Source organism: Denticeps clupeoides, unplaced genomic scaffold (assembly GCF_900700375.1).
Source record: "Denticeps clupeoides unplaced genomic scaffold, fDenClu1.1, whole genome shotgun sequence".
In the NCBI taxonomy this organism is placed as follows: Eukaryota; Metazoa; Chordata; class Actinopteri; order Clupeiformes; family Denticipitidae; genus Denticeps; species Denticeps clupeoides.
Window position 1 is genome coordinate 82,108 of NW_021630108.1, and position 17,529 is coordinate 99,636.

General features: G+C 42.7%; 1 protein-coding gene across 3 annotated transcripts in view; it reads left to right on the top strand.

Annotated features, from left to right (window-relative positions):
- Window positions 1–17,529, top strand: part of LOC114783676 (E3 ubiquitin-protein ligase PDZRN3-B-like) — an 80,570-nt gene that overhangs the window by 44,726 nt on the left and 18,315 nt on the right. Inside the window, exon 1 of one of the 3 annotated variants that reach the window (XM_028969199.1) lies at window positions 651–766. The exons of the other annotated variants lie outside the window; for them this stretch is intronic. Within the exon in view, the coding sequence (XP_028825032.1) occupies window positions 761–766 (6 nt within the window). The 5' untranslated portion in view covers window positions 651–760. Of the gene's footprint in view, window positions 1–650; window positions 767–17,529 lie in introns of those variants that run through there. 3 annotated transcript variants of the gene reach the window in all.

The following is a 17,529-nucleotide window of genomic DNA, read 5'->3' on the forward strand; positions in this document are numbered from 1 at the left end:
TTTTGGAATAAGGCCGTAACAAGATAAAATGTGGAAAAAGTGAAGTGAATACTTTCTGGATGCACTGTACAAAAAAACACACATGCCGAACACCCAAGACATTACAGCAAAAACACATGTAGGATCTGTTGTACACACACACACACACACACACACACACAAGGAAATCTCAATTTATAATGGAGTTTGTGTGTGTCTGTGTAGGCATATGAAATGTAAGCCCATCTCATACTCCTAGCAACTGCAGGCTGATAAAAATGTTCACAGTGCTGCTCTGTGCTAGGGGTGTGGAAAGAATGTTTATGTGTAACCACACACACACACACACGCACACACCCTCAAGCAGCGGCGGCGGGACTCACACACTCGCGCTCAGTCCAGCCGAACAGGCAGCAGAGTGTGTCCTGTGTAGGTTGAAAGCCCCCAGGGCCCAGGTGCTTCCTGTCTGTATAGTTCGGCTGAGGCTGAGTAGACCCGTGATTGGTCCACTCAGCTGTGGAGATGATGCCGGCCTAGATGATGCTGCTGCTGCACAACCCCCCCCCCCCAATATGGTTCTCATACACACACACACACGCATACATACATACAATTACACACATTCTCTCTCTCTCACTTTCTCTCTCGTTCTTATTCCCTTTTGCCTGTTTAAATTGGCCATTGAGGGTTGTAGCGGGCGGAGGAGGACGTTCGTTAGTTTGATTTTGTTCTGCTGTGTTTTGCCTGTGGCCTCCCGCTCCCACCCCAGCGTTGCCGTGACATGATGGTAAGGAGAAACTGATGCATGACAAGCGTGGTACTGGCTGCATGTCCCTCTGCTCCTTTTGGCTTGGTCTGCTCTTCCCGGCGGCGGAGTTTCTGCCCGCGACAGCCTCGTCCAGCCTATCAGTCCACTGCAGGCGTCTCCAGGACAAACATTTCCACAGCCGAACGATGTGAACTTTATTTTTCTTAGCTTAGGCAGCTGTGGTGGCTCTTTAAAGTATATTGGATCTGTGAATCCTGTGATTTTTGAGGCGTTGGTAAAGCATTTAGTTGACCTGCTAGAGCCGAGGCTTGGGTTTCTATCTCCTGCCAACACGCTGGCCAGATGTAGGCAGTGAGGAAAAGCAAGGGCTTTAAAAAGATGAAAAATGCGGGGGAGCAAGCGGTGGGGTCCAGCGCCTCCTAGCGGATGCTACAGGGACTGCATAGCTGTTGGGGTTCCTACTATGGGTCATTAATGCACGTGACTGGCCATTTAATTAGAGACACTGCACGTTGAGAAATGCATTGTATGGGTGCAGATGAGGAATCGTAGGACAAATGGTCAGTTTATGTCTTCAGGCGTCCATTTCTGATGCTGGCTGTGGGTGCTGGACATGTATTACACTGACTGCTAATCTTTCAGACATAAGAATATTGCGCATTAAAAACTGCACATTATGTGCAAATTTCTGTAAAGGGGAGACCTCCACGCTAAAAAAAATCCCAGTTTCTGAAAAGTATATATATGATAATTATATATAAGTATATAAAAGTATATATATTTTTTTATATGCTGTAGTTCATAGCAATTAAGGCTACAGCCCATAACTTTATCTATATTGTCTGCAACAGTACCTAATATGACAGTATATAAATATGCTGTAGTTCATCATTTGAACTACAGCTTCCATTCAGAGATTTTCAGAAAAAATGTGGTCTCAGTAGAACTCCAATTACCATTTGGTATCACATATCTCATCACATGGAGCTATTCTTAAAGTTCTTACACTTTAAGATGAAAGGAAAAAAATGGAAAGTACCCCACCTCCCTATCTGCCCCATCACGCTGACGGCCAGAAGGTTTCACTGTGGCGCCCATTTTGCAATGCATCACAACTCCATCAGCATGAAGTGCAGAACAATGGTGATGTGAGAGCAGATGTGTTCATTAGCATCACGCCTCCCACCGCTTTCCCTCCTTCTGTCTGCCTTTGCGCTGTCTTGGGGGAAAAGAGAGAGAGATGAAGTGTAAACTGTGGCTTGACGCATGTTGATGCGCACAACCACCGGGTTAAAGACTGATAGAAAGATGCATTATCGTGTCAGCCTCTTCGTACCAGCCGCCCGGGGCCAGCGCAATTTTATGCCCAGCAGTTTTCAACGTTAACGCTGGGCCTCCAGGGGTTATCGCCATGGCAATGGAGGATGGACAGGGGTTATTTTACAGTCAGTGGTTTAAGTCGCTCCTCCAGGAGGTCCAGATGGCTTCTCACTGACTGACTTTCTGAGATTTCTGAAGCATTTTTAATTTTAAATTTTTTTTTGGTCTGAATGTTTGGTCTGCAGAGTGCCTGAGCAGGTTTGTCATTTCTGTCAGATGTAGAGCAGAAGGTCTGAGACTCCAGATGCAAGCATGGCCTCTTTGTTAGCCCTGTCTATTGCCTTTAGGGCAGGCTTAAAGTGCCTCTTATTCATTATCTGTCTGCATTTTCTTTAGTGCATGACCTTAACCTGCCTATTAGGTTACATTTTTAACTGGGCCTGCCAATCGTTTAAAAATGTTTGACTAACCGCACATTTTGCAACAAATTAATTTGAATGAATTAAGACTAAACCTTGATATATTGCATTTTTCAACACCGTGACAGCAACAAGTGTGGTGGATAGACGCCATGTGTGATGGAGCTCCATTTTCTCCAATGCCTTTAAAAATTTAATGCTTTCACACATTTAAGAGATAATACAGGCAAATCAGATGCCTGATATCAGATGTCTGATATGTCTTACACATTTTTAATTACTTCAAATAAACATGGCTCCTTGACTAAACCTCTTAAAAATACAACTACCTACTCTGTGGCAGTTTTGAGGACATATTTAGTAGATTTGATCCATAATTAATGAGTAGGTGCATCTAGACATTTGACTGGCAATTTTAAGATTTTCCTGCTGGTCCACAGTCCTAGAAATTTTGAACCTTGTGAATCAGTATGCCTGTCAACATGAGCTCCAAACACGAGTTTCTGGAAAGCCAAAGAATGGAATGAGGTTTTAGGGAGCTGTAGATAGCAGTTCACGCAACACTGAGAAGGCAAATACCCTTGTTAGGAGGACCGCGCTTGCCCGTCTCCCGTTATCTTGCCAGGCAGCGGGAGCAGGATTTGGGGTGCTGGGGCCGGCCGAGGATGGAAGTTCTCATTTCCTTGGGATCGATGTGGCTGTTTGAACAGGTGCTGCCTCCCCCCGGGGCTGCGAACACGCTGGATCCAGCAGCGCTGGCCCTGCATGCACTCGCCGTCGGATTCACACACCTCTGCATAATGTATCTGCTATTCACACCATTCAGGTCGATACATGAATCAAGCAGCAGGGTATATAAAAAGCTGTTAAAAAAGTCAACCACCTTATTGCATTTTTTTTTTTTCGGTTTAATTGTACAGGTTATAAGTCAGATTAATCATGAGGAATAAAATAAGTGTGCAGACCCTTAAAGGAATATCTGGGCAATATTTCCCACATTTCCATGCAAATCTCCCTTCAAGATCCCTTGTGCACGGCCCAGGTCACCCAACAGATTGTCAGAAAGTCCAACCCACACTCCACACTGGAGAAAAATCACGGCAAATCCGCTCATGGTGGCTAACAGAGGGGGCGAGTGTCTGAATGCATAACAACAGAACCCTGCTGTTCCCCCCCGGGTACAGATGCACACAGCCTGAGTCAGATCCCCGTACAGCTCGCGTGCACACACTCAGCTGCTTTCCGTCCAGACCGGCTGGGCTCACAGAAGTGAGACAAGACAGAAGGAGGTGGCCGTTTCAACACAAACTAGCGGGGTGACTTCATTAAATCACTGTTGCTTGGCAGCATTAAAATGGCTCCGTATTTTCAACCGAAAAATTTGGTGATGTGAAATGTCAGAATTTCCCAAAATTGTATATGACCTTTCGGGCCGTTTGTCTCTGACCTTTCACAACCTAGCGTCTCTCCCAATTCATTTTCCTGAAGGTGCATTTATTAGAGAGATTTTGTTTCTGCAGACGCTGTGGCACAGCGGGTAGCACTGTTGTCAAGGAGACTCCCTGCATGGCATTTGTATGTTCTCTGTGGGTGTGTGCGTGTGTTCGTGTGTGTATGTGGACGGGGTTGTTCCTGTCTGACAGTCATAGATTGTTGGTATAGGCTCCAGATTCCCCGGGGACCTTGCGCTACCTGAACGGCTTGGAATGATGGATGAGTTGTTAAATGGGGAGTTTAGGTCTTATTGAACTGGCTTGCGTTGTTAAAAAAAAAAAAAAAAAAAAAAAAAAAGATCAAATATCACTGTCGCCTTTTTCGTCACTCCGGCGTACGGAGATGCATGTGGGCAGATTTATGAGCTGCCAAAGAATGTAGCAGGCAAACAGCAGCCGGGCCCGCGCTCCGACACGGCACACTGGCCGGGGATTAACCTCCCCTTCAGTCTGTTTGCAGAGATTGGAGGTTCGCTACAAACTCCCGGGGGGCCTGCGCCTCTCCTCCCGCCCCCTCTACACAAGCACATGCACACAAGTCTGCGGGATTTCGTGCGATTTCGCCGTGTTTGCTTTGCTCACACAGGTGACACTTTGATGCAAACTCGCAGGTGTCCGATATGATGGTGGCAATGCAACGCGCATCTTTGGGTTTACTTTTTAAGGTTTACCTCTATCTTGTATGAAATCGACAAGTCGGTCACGATGACATTACTCGATGCATGCTGGTGTTCTGCATTGTTTTATTAGATTCCGTTTCATTTCAACAGTAGGTGGCACTGCCTCCTCACAAATCGGTTAATGATGCGGAAGCCCGGGCCTTCGGAGAACATCCCTCTTTTCTCCAGCACATCATATTTATCTGGTTAATATTTTTCAAAATGCCATATGTCATTTTACAAACACTTGGCTGTATTTTCAAGAGGAGGAAGAAAACATACATTTACGGCATTTACCAGACGCCCTTATCCAGAGGGACTTACAATCAGTAGTTACAGGGACAGTCCATCCCTGGAGCAACTTAGGGTTAAGTGTCTTGCTCAGGGACACAATGGTAGTAAGGGGGATTTGAACCTGGGTCTTCTAGGCTACTACCAGCCTATAAGAAGCATTGCTTTACTGGTGCATATCCTCACCCCCTTTTGAAGAGTTTTAATACGTCTTTAAAATGTGGCAAAGAAGCACATCTGTCACTTTGTAGCCATTGGGGCAGTGGTGGCCTAGAGGTTAAGGAAACGGCCCTATAATCAGGAGGTTGCCGGTTCGAGGTGCCACTGAGGTGCCACTGAGCAAAGCACCGTCCCCACACACTGCTCCCCGGGCGCCTGTCATGGCTGCCCACTGCTCACTCAGGGTGATGGGATAAATGCAAAGGACAAATTTCACAGTGTGCACCGTGTGCTGTGCTGCTGTGTATCACATGTGACAATCACTTCACTTATTGGCACAGTGGTTCTACACACTTGGTTCATATTCTATCATTTCGGACGGTTGCCTGTAGTTTTAACACACACATATAACTGTTTACATTCCAGCACATGTACAAAAGGTCATTTAAAGTGAGTGTAATTGTAAAGTGACCATTGTAGAAGGAACCATGTTTAAAGTGAGGGTCCAGCCTTTTTTGAGAGAGAGAGTTTGTTTTCTGAGTATGTGTGTGCTTGCCGGGTTATGCAGTGACTGTCCACTAACTGCTGTCCTTTCTCCATGTCCTCCAGCACAACCCTTATCTCACAGGCCTCCTAAACTTCACGCAGCTCACTACGTAATTCAGCAGTGGCGGCCATGACTCAGCCGTGACTCTTCAGATGGAAGCTCTGTAGCAGGAAACATTTGGAACAGCTTCTTGTTTGCGCTAAACTGCATCTTCTTTTTACGCATCCACATCTCCCGCTAGACCATTACAGCTGCCCATCTGCAAGTTATAACACTCAGCTTGGATGTTTCTGAACTGAGGACAGATGGATGTCACACATAGAGGACCTATCAAATCCTACATGATTTAGGGCAGCAGCAAACAGCATTTACAGATCTGCTGGAGATGTTTCTGGCCTCAATCCAGGTATTTATTCCCTTAAATCCAAGAGCCTCTTAAAATCTTCTTAAAAATTCTTTCAGCATCTCTCAACATTGACCTTTTATAAAGTTTTGAAAGATTTTATTTTGCCCTGAATGAAGGCAAAAATCTTAAGTAAGATGGGGAATACCGGGTGCCATAGAAACAAGACAATGGCCGCATATGTTTCCAAGGCAACTGTCCAGGGTGATAGCCTGGTTAACATTTTCGGACCTCTTTACATACGACATCGTTACAAACGAGTGTGATCATCACAGATGTTGGAAGGTGATATCCTCAGTTCCTCAATTACCTCAATCTTTATTTTTCATAACTTATCTAACCCAGACACTAGTGATAGCAAGTTTAGCCAATTTTTTTGTTTGTGATTTCTCTCATTCTCTCTGCTCAACAAAGTACCCACTGAATCTCTTGAAGAGATGCAGCTGGTAACATCTCATGGTGCTGCAGATTGCAACCATTTAAATGTCCAAGGTAGACGACAGGTATCTCAGCTACATTCCGCCAGTGCTGGTGTCAAGCTGCCACTTCAAGCAAAAACGCAGCATATTACTGTGGAACCATAGCAATGCAACATTACGGTCTTTGTAATGGAAATGTTCCCTATGCAGAGGGCTCATATGGACAAGATGACTGACTCAGAAGTCATACAGTTATAAAAACACAGTAACTACATTACATTTAGTCAAAAAAGCGCTTCCCCTATGTAATCTTGAAAGGTAGCTATACTTTATTATACTTTATAAAGCCATTAGTTTCCATTGAGGACTATTGTAGACTAAAAATTTTCAGTTTTAATTGATCACTTCAGGTTCCACCCCACTTTCTCATTGTCCTTAACCGCTTAGTTCTGTCACTCTAGTCGGGGCCATGGACCACAAACCCACCACAGTGCGCTTACACACCTATCACTCACACCTACAGTCATTTTAGAGTCGCCAATCAAGATTCAGATCTTTGTTTTGTTTTATTGCCGTTGTCTGATTATTAGCAGAGCGTTACTGTCCATGAATGCGTAGCTCAGACGATGTGGTCGGGACGTAATTGAGTCCAGCGTCCGCCTACGCATCGAAGCACTGAGGAGCCAGCAGTAATAAGACCCCATCAGACCGGGGCTCTTACAATTACAGGAGATCGGGCATGAGCCTGACTTTCTCCCCCCTCCACCCAGAGGCATAATGACACCCCTGGGGTCAACACAGACCGTTTCACACCTAAAGAGAGAGACAGTTGCTCATCCTAAAGCAAAGTTTCTCCTCACTTCATTCCTGCTCACCATCTGAAGACATGTGACTAACTCATGGTGGGATGCCATTCTCTGCTCATACACACACACACACACACACACACACACACGCCTGGTTCAAAGACTTTTAGCCTTACGACCACACAAATTGTAAATCAATGTGTGTACAGCATGTTCTACAGAGGGAACCCTTTTTTTTTGCAGTTTTAAAAAGTACAAAGAGTATTGAATGGTACCGTTGACATAACCTATTGATTCCCTTTGCTAGGATTTAAATAGTCTGTGCCTATTGAGGCCTGCTTGCAGTTTTCTCCTTCACTGCGTCAGAGCCCCCCAGTCGTCTAATGCCTTCTGCCCATAGTTCATCTTAGAGCAGACTCATACTCAAGCAGCTGTAAAAAAAATTTTAGTTAAGCTTAGACACCAATATTGCTCATCCTCCTATTCTGCTGCTGTTTATTCACATAAAAGCTATATGATTACTAGTAGAATTTTTCAGTTATTTAACTTAGTATCTGATTTGGAGCATAGGTGGAACCTTGTGGAACCTCCAAGTGCTACATGGGCCTAAAGGAGATGTTTATGATGCGAGCTTGATTGTCTTGTTTTGCCTACAGTAATTTTTCAGTTTTATATCTTTGCAGTGCCATTAAAGTCCTCATTTACTCTCATGGGCTTTGGGTGATACTGGACATTTCTCTTCAGTTTCATTAGGCAGTTATTCATCAGAAAGCCTTATACTGTGCACAGAACGCACAGAACCCAGAACAACTTACATTTCATACTGTAACTGTGTTTGGTTGAACCACATGGTAAAATTGAACTTATGATGCTATTTCGGAACCATAATAAGCCTCATACGTTTGATCTCATTGCCCAAGAAGTTCATAGTTCCCTGGAGAGTGTGGTGACAGGAAGCACAGATGGTACAGGATCTGCGGTCCTGACCTGATTGGTGATGCCAATCTGGTGTAAGCCTCCCTTAACCTTCCTAAGCTTGGAGATGAAGAGTAGGCAAGTGACAGGTAGAATTGATGAATTGTTGAAAGAATGCCATTTTGGCTCAACACCACTGGGACATGGTGAACTGAGATATTTTGTACCTTTCTGCTTTTGATGCATTCAGCAAGTCCAGTCATTGCACATATTTATTATAATTGGGAGTATTTTGAGGTTCCTTGAAATATTTGTATGTAAACAGTATGCTTTATATTGAATGATGCAAGATGCAAGGCATTATTTTCTCTAATCCAATATTCTCTTTAATTTAGATTTTGGTATGTTTGATATTGGTGATCTTGTTGTTCTTTGTATTGTGTGTGTGTGTGTGTGTGTGTGTGTGTGTGCAGCGTAATTTAATTGCTCGTTTGTTCATTTAACAATTTAGGAAACATAACTGGGATGTTGTTGAGGTTTGCCTTGCTGTATATGTGTCTGGGACCCCTCACCTTACTGGGATCCCCTCCCACATCGGCCCCAGTGCCTGTAGGGTCCCGCTGTCAGCCTTTGAGTGACGGCTACAAAATAAAACATTGGCCGTTCATGGGTCCCATAGGGAGATGGCCAGTCTCTGCTGTCACTCATCAGGCCCTGCAACAATGGTCCACGCCCACAACTCTTCCTTTGTGTCTTTATTGAATTACAGCAGTGTTTGGCCATGGCAGCTCCTTGGGGAGTGATGGAAAACATGGGACTTTAGGGTAAACAGTGGGAGAGCACGGCTGAGACCCTGCTGGCGGCCCACAGGGAGCCTCTGTTGGAAACGTCCGGGTAACTCTGGGCCTTTTAAGCCTTTTACCAGGTTAGTAGGTGAATGACCATTACCTTTGTGTACTTCAATTGTGCTTTTTTGTTTTCTCCCCAAAAAGTTGGCTTAAAACATTGTCTCAGTAGTGGTGTCATGCCACGGTGGGTAGTGAAGGGAGCAGTGCAACCACTCAACATATTGGGAAAGAGTGATTGATTGTAATAAATGCCGCAATGAAATGACCTACCTAACTAGCAGCATAAATGTGACTGGGCGACACCTGGCTGGCACAGGACCGCCCCTGGTCCTGAAAGTGTTGTGTTTTTTTTAACAAAAATGCCAGAATTATTATTTCTGTTGCATGTAACATTTTGATTTCACCTGCAGAACGTGGATTCCATGGTGAAGCATGGCGGGACTTTGAAACAGACAGTGGATTTACTTTAAAAAACGCTACAAACATACGTATAACGAACCAACGCAGACTAGATGACATGAGGCAGTATTTATGCACTGAACGTCAGGTGCAGACAATCAGGAAATCGGGACCATGAAACTCTAGACCGGCACACGGAACCGGAGCGCCCGCCACAGTCAGAACCGTGACATATAGTTTTAGCGGTGCTTATACACACTTGTTCCACTTCTTCCGTTGTGACCCTGTTTTTGAAGCAATAGTGTTTTGGTGTATTGCACATTACACACCGGCCCACAAAAGGTTCGTAGTATGTATTTTATTTTCTCTGGGATTCGCACTATAGAAACAAAATACTCTGTCTGAAAATAAGCCATTATTATGTGTCTTTTTCCTTTTGTTTAAGGGTAAATATCCCCCTCTTCTACTCTCTCTCAATCCCCTCACTGCTAATGGACTCAGATCCTTGTCATTATGCCATTGCATTGTGCTCCATAATGACAGCATTTGCTGAGTAGCTCGGTGCAAATGAAGTTTGAATTTGGATGAAAATGACAGGCCCCCATTTTCCTACTCTCCATCTGGAGGGGTGGGTTGGGGGGCACAAGAGAAATGAGGGGAACGTGATCTTCAAACAAACACTTAGCTGTTCGGCAACAGAGAACGAGCTCTCAGGCTACTGAATTCCTGCTAATAGCACAGGGAGAGCGGAACTCAATGGCTTCCTAATGGCGGAACCTGCACTCTGCTGCCATTTTGTTCCCAAAGGTGCTTTTAAATGTTCACAGCGAGCGCTGCTGCACAGGCAAAACATGTCATCCAATTTTTGAGTTGTAAAATGTCTTATTTGAGTTTTAAAATGCCACTTGACCATTTAATATTAACATAGCACAAAAATGACATATTCATAGTATTATTGGCTCTGATAATAACCAAACACTTGAAACCATTAAAATGCTCATTTTGGTTCCCTGGAGCCCAGCTCACATTGATCTGATTGGCCTGACTGACAGACTGACCAAAGGCATTTCCAGGGTGGAGATTGGGCGGCTCAATACAGCCAACTGTGACAAATGTATTTCTCATATGCACTAACAAGATTAGCCTCTCCAGGCTAAAAAGCAGAAACCTTTTATGTAGGCGAGCAGGACGCTGGCAGGGAGCGTGAGGAGGTGATGAATTGGACTTTGATGCGTGGAACAGCACTGATTGAATTTTGCTTATCTCTTAATGAGGTTTGCATTGTCCTCAGCAGATGGGGGCTTTTTTTTGGGGAGGGGAGGGATAGTCAAGTCCCGTTAAAGAGATGTTGCTAATGGAACATTAGAGAAGCTCGACTCTTAACAACCATGTTAAGAGCAGCTATATAAACATCCTAAAAGTACCCAGAATTCCAATAATAGCCTGTGGTTATTAGAGACAGGCAATTATAGGTGGTTAGAGCATTATTAAAATGTTGCACATGCTATTAAATGAAACTTTTGTCTTATTACAACAAAAATACGGCTATTATGTGACCCATTTGTGAAAATCTTTTGTAAATATTTGTTTATGTATATTTAACTTTTTACTAACTAAACCATATGACTTACAAATAATAGACAAGTTTTCAGCAATATCATTTATGATGGCCAAGCAGGACGTCAGATTAAATACGGACTAAAATGTGAATCTGTCAAAAGTCAATCTGTCTTGTCCAACTCAGAAATCTCTTGTACTTTGCATTTTGTATTTATGCAGTATGTGTTTATGCATTTTAAACAATACCAAAATGTTCATATTCAAGGTGCCTTTTTTAACCCATGGTCATCAGATGAAAGGTGGGTTTGATAGAATTCCTGTAGAAATTCACAAGTAAAATATTTTGCTGGTATGATTGATGGAATGTTGCAGGGCATTGCCCTGCTCTTCATAATCCAATATCTGTGTAATCACAGCAGGGGGATGTAAGTGCCATGTCATTGGTAATCCACAGAGCGCCTCCAGTACGAGACACATCAATGCAACTTTGATGGTTTTACATATCTGGAGGCCAAACCATGAATAAATGATTTGAGGAGTAAACAGATTTTTTTCCTCCACCTGCCTCTGAGCTTGCAATCCAATGTTCTGACAAAGATGAGATTTGTTTTAACCTTCTGTGTGTAGACCTGATTTCAGTTGATCCTTTCATGCCTTGCTGTTTGCTGTTCTGGCTCATATTAAGTCGATTACTCGTGTCAGAATGTTCCCTGTGGTCCAATTTACGCAGCATTGTTTACATAGGAGGTAGAAAAACTGAAAATGTAAAATTGTGTAGAAACTGGTATAACCTGGGTTTTACCCGCCTTTCACCTACATCCACATATACACAAAGCTGCCGGCCACACAGTCACAACCTGCCTCACCAATATCGCTCACACTTGCAGGGATTTCTATTGTATATTATGCCCATAGTAATAATGCAGAATATTGTAGAAGCAAAATCAAATGCTAAGAAGCAGAGATTCTGACAAAAAAAAATGTCCAAAAAAAAATTCAACTGCAAACGATGTGTTTTAGAAAATGAGAGCTGAATAAAAACAGAGCTGGGAGATATATTTCATATATTAGCATTGCTTAATCATCAGCACTATCAATATTCTGACAGGTGTAATATACATTATGTACTGTTATTCTTGCACCGTTGATTTAAATTGTGATGTTACTTACACAGCAATTCCATTGTTGGCATTAATAAACATTAAAAGACATTATTACTCCCTCACTTTTTTTATATGACGGTTTAGTCCTACACCCACCACAGGGTGCACACACATACAATTTCATTATACTTTCACACAGAAGAAAAATTCATTGTCACCAATCCACCTAGTGTGGAGACAGGAGACTCAAAGGCCACATTGCAAGCTGAAGTGTATTCAATCCAACTATTCCTAAGCAACTTCATATCTCACATTTTTCTGTTTTTGAAATATTTTTCCCATCCTTACCTAAAGAAATATTACTTTATAGATGTGTTGTGCGTGTGTATGTGTGTGTGTGGCTTGTGGTCAGCCAGGAGATATCATCTCTACTCCATCATTAATTATGTGGTCCACCCCTGCCTATTTCTTCCCAACTCATAAAACATGCCCCCCCTGTTGAAACCCGAGCCACCTCATTATCCCACCTAATAACAGCGTTGACAAGCCGGTGAGTAACCTGCCACTGGAATGCAGTGGCATTTGACTAATTAACTGTAAATAGATTTTTATTATGCCCGCCTGCGTGCGTTCGCTCGGTGCACCAATGGCCAAGCAAAGGTTAGGTCTCCACTTGAGTGCCCTCCTTGCTTCGTTCATCCACAAACAGAGGGCCCACGACCCAAGGTGATTATATATGTCAGTCAGATCCCCTTTTTTTAAAAAAAGTTATTAGAGCTTAATAACTTGGAGGGACCGATTTGGAGAATTTGTGGACATAATGTGTTGGTTAAAAGAGCTAATATAACAAATCTACAAAAAATAAATAAATAAATTCGCCCACCAAATGTGCTGAACTTGCAAAGGCCACAGTTCCAAATGAAAAATGTTAGAAGCATGATCAGCTGTGGTTTTGCAGCATACTGGGGGATTTTACCCTGTACCATGATTTGTTAGCAGAGCAGAAAGGCAGACAGTTTTATTATAATTAACACAATTTTTTATCATTTTAACACAATTTTACAAAAAAAATGTTTGTATTTCATTGGTTTTAAGAAATGAATAGGCCCATGTGTTTATTATTAAACTTTGAATAGACTGATCAAATAAATGGAGAAAAAGAGGAAAATGGCTTGAATGGAAAACGGATGGGAAAAATATTTTGTGAAAATTAATTGTCGTCTGAAATTTTATGATTGCGACCTGTATAATTTTGAGGACATGATATTTGTGAATTATAGTGATCATCTGTTATCGTTAAAAAAGGAACATATTCAGGTTTCTGTCTCTATTTCTATATATATATTTAGATTTCTGTGCCACAGTGCCCTCTGCTAAACCCCTTGGGTCTCATCTCCACCTCACCCCCCTCCGTGGCGTGGCGTTCTGATTTCCGTGAATTGAATCGCTGTTATAAATGCACATGTGTGATTATCCACTACGGGGTCTAAATGGAGTTGTACACACCGACAGGCTCATTAGAGCCGGTTTTAAAAAGAGATAATGAAGACGTTCTTTGTGGGCGTCTCTTTGCCGGCCCTGTGTGGGGGTGTTACAGGGTGTCAGTACATGCAGATAAACACTGCCTTGTATCTGACAGCTGTCCTGATAAATTATGCAGTGAATTGTGTTCCTGTGAACACAGGGCTCTGTGGTGGAGGTGTGGGGATGGAGGCAGGGGTCCCATTTTTAGCATCTTATGTCGCTGTCTGCCTCTCTAGCCCCTGATCCTCGTCTAATTCTTTCCTCTGTAGGTTGGACTGGTAGTGATCAAACCGGTACGTAAACTCTTCAGGTATTGGCTGGAGAGGTCAGAGGGATCCGCTTCTTGTGTCAGAGAGTAGTGTGTCAAGCACCGCAGATGGAAAAACTTTTCCCCCGTATTGACATGATGAACATTTTTAGACTGCCTGTGTGCTTGATGATAATGCAGATAATCTATATATATATATTTTCCCCCCATTTTCCCCCCACTCTCCAGACCAAAGAGTACAATTTTTGTCTCATCAGACCAGAGATTTTTGTTTCTCATGGTCTGAAAGTCCTTCAGGTGCTCTTTGGCAAACGCCATGTGCCTTTTACTAAGGAGTGGCGTCTAGGTGGCCAGCCAACTCTTGGAATCCTGGTGGTTTTGAACTTCCACTTATGGATAATGGATTCCACTGTACTCTGTAGGACCTTTAAAGCAGCAGAATATTTTCTGTAACCTTCCCCAGATTTTTGAGATATTACTGTCCTGGAGATCTACAGACCATTTCTTTGAATTTTTGTTTGGTTTGTGCTCTGAAATGAACTGTCAACTGTGGGACCATATATAGGGGCGTCAATCAACTGGTTTTTCCATAGGTTGACTCCAATTAAGCTGCAGAAACATCTCAAGGATGATCAGTAGAATCAGGATGTACTTTAGCTCGATTTTGAGCTTCATGACAAAGGCTGTGAATACTTGTGCATGTGATTCCTCAGCTTTTCATTTTTAATTAATTTGCCAAAATCTCAAGTAAACTTTTTTTCATGTAGTTCTTGTTGTTGATGAGGTATTGTGTGTGGAATTAATTTAATCTATATTGTCTTAACAAAATTTAGAATACTTTCCTAATGCATTGTACATACACACACAGGCAGGTATGTAAGCATTCTCACAATCCTCAGTAGCTAACTTTTGATTGAGGTATTTTATACAGCAATAAGTTTTAATGAAAAAGCCATCATCAGCCTATTTCTGATTTTATCATCCAGTCGGTCGGCCGTATCCTCTTCAGTGCCTTCCCGTCATCACCTCTTTGTTTGCCCCAGCATAACCAGGCCAGTACTCTTGTGTCCAGCTTGCTAGTGGCCTCTGACTCCACGGGAGAGACCGAGGCTGTGACATTTTCACCAGCAGCCCACTGAAAGCCCAGGGTCACCCCTCTATTAATAATGAGCCTCACCAAGACCGACCCCAGGTCAGCCAGAATGTCGAAGAGATACACTTTCTTCTTGTGGCTTTTTTTGTCTTTGGGACAAACAGAAATGTCCCCTTTCACCCTCTTCATCTGGTTCCAGTGATGTTCAGCACAGTTTGGAGTTTTAAATACAATCTCTGTTCTGGCTTCTGTGTGGTGAAGAACCTTGGCTTCTTGGAGAGAGAGGGAACTGCTAGTCCTGCAGAAGTTTGTGTTAAATCATGTCATGTGGGTACATAACTGGGTGAATATGAATAACATGCTGATCTGAATGGATGCTTAGAGCTCCGTTTGATAATGAAGGCCAGGACCTGCACCTAATTAATCTTTAATATGACTTCAGCTAAAGTGTTCAGCATAAACATTCAGGACTGTAGGAAACCATCCCCATTGTGGAGAGAGTGGTTTTGGAGAGAAGCAAAGAATGTGAAAAGCCGCCATCACAGCAAAAGCCTCCTGCTTTGGAGCGACTCAAATGTTCAACTGTTTGCATCATTTGCTATTTTATTTGGTTTTATTGTTGTGTTCTGTGTCTTCAGATTTGTTCTATAATATAAAAAAAGCCAGGCGCATATGCAAGACACTGTGTGTGTTAATGTATATTTAACTGATTTGTCTTCCATTTTTTGAGCTAGTGATGCAGTTATCATTTTTTTGCATGTAGAACGTCAAGACACACCATATTTCAAATCTCAATTTTGTATATTCATACATCTAATTATTTTCTCAAAAGCATAGGGTGAACGTCTCCTGAAAAGATAACTCAATACACTTTATGTACATATAATGCATTCATGTGCATGTGGTGTGTGTCTGTGCAGTAATATTTTATTATAGTCTAGACACACATGCAGACTTTTTTAAATATCAGATTAGATTAAATCCTATTGAACATATGGGTCTGTTGGGGTAATCTCCATGATGTGAGTAGAGACCTCTGATCTTGCCAGGTCTGGGCTGCATTTAACCTGAAGTGGAATTTCTGTTGGCACAGCAAACACCTATATTTCCATATCCTGACTGTAATTAGATATTCTGCTTGCTGCTTTTACCACAGTATATGACACCAGGGTTCACAGGTCTCATAAAACTCCTTTGTGTGATGGATTTTAAGAGAAAATTGTGAAAAATCGAGGATTAGTAGGGCTCCGGCAAAGCAGATTATAATTTCCTCGTTTCCTGTCATGGCGGAAAGCTCACCAGAGATAAAAATCAATGTGGAAACATCTGGTCGAGGGAGGACGACTCCCTCTAGTCGGCCACCAACAGACCTGCACCCATGGGAACCATCAGGCAGTGCACGCATACAGGTAGTCCAGACTTCCCTCCCAACCCTGTCTGAGAGACCAGACGATCCTTAAACCAAGCATCACAAATAATATTTCCTCAAGTGATTAACCCATTCGGCAGTCGGAACCAAATGATGATGACTTTAGCAGCCATGTGTGGAGGTCAGGTCGGCAGGGGTCAGCGTCGTTGGAATTGTAGTGATCAGTTTGCCATGCTAGAGAGTTGGGAGAGTTGCTCAATATATTAATACTAGGTTTGATATTCTGAAGTATCGTGGATCATCCATAGATTATCACCCAGACTCGCTGGTCTTTCACTTTGCTTGAATTGCCACACTGACATATGAATTAAAAGCAATTGAGCGATGTGTCAATGCTTACACCTGTGTGTAGGGAAAAGAAAGGGAGGATCTGAGGGATTTTTCGAGGGCTTTTTCCACGTGGTAATATTGTAGACAGAGTGTTGCATTATCTGCAGAATTATGCAATCTTCGTTATTGTGGACAACATACTTACTTATATGCATCTGTGATCCATGTTCAGATATTGAACCACATACTAGTACCATATACTAGTATGAAGTAGCTGTGTGGTCAATGGCCTTTTTTTCACAAATAGACATAAATACACTTCAACAAAGTCCAACTCTCAGCTACGAAGGCTTATTGGTTTGTATTTAGTGTCCTGTAACTAAACACCACTAGACTGCCGGATTTTTAACATGCAAATGAGTCGTAATGTGAGCGCATAAGACTTTGTTTGCTTAAATAGTCTCCAAAAAGGTCTATACTGATGTAGATGTTGCCAAATTTGAAATTTTGTTTGTGAAATTAGTCTTAAAGGCCATCTGAATGAATTGGAAAGCAGTCATGAAACCCCTGCTAGGATATGGTGTTACCTCAATTGCTGTTGTTGAGGTCATAGACGCTTTCAGTCTCTCACCTTCTGATCTTGTGACACTTGATTTGAGTGATTGTGTCAGTCTGAGAAGAGCATGGTTGGGGACAGTGACACAGTTTGGTGCGTGCTATTTTGGAAACAATGCTTTGTCATTTCTGAGCATAATAAGGAAGGCCACCCGGCCTTTGCCTGTACTAATTGCCATTTATGTTTGGTTGGCTGCGTGGCACCAGAGTGGACGGCCGTCTGATGCCAGGTCTTTGCCTG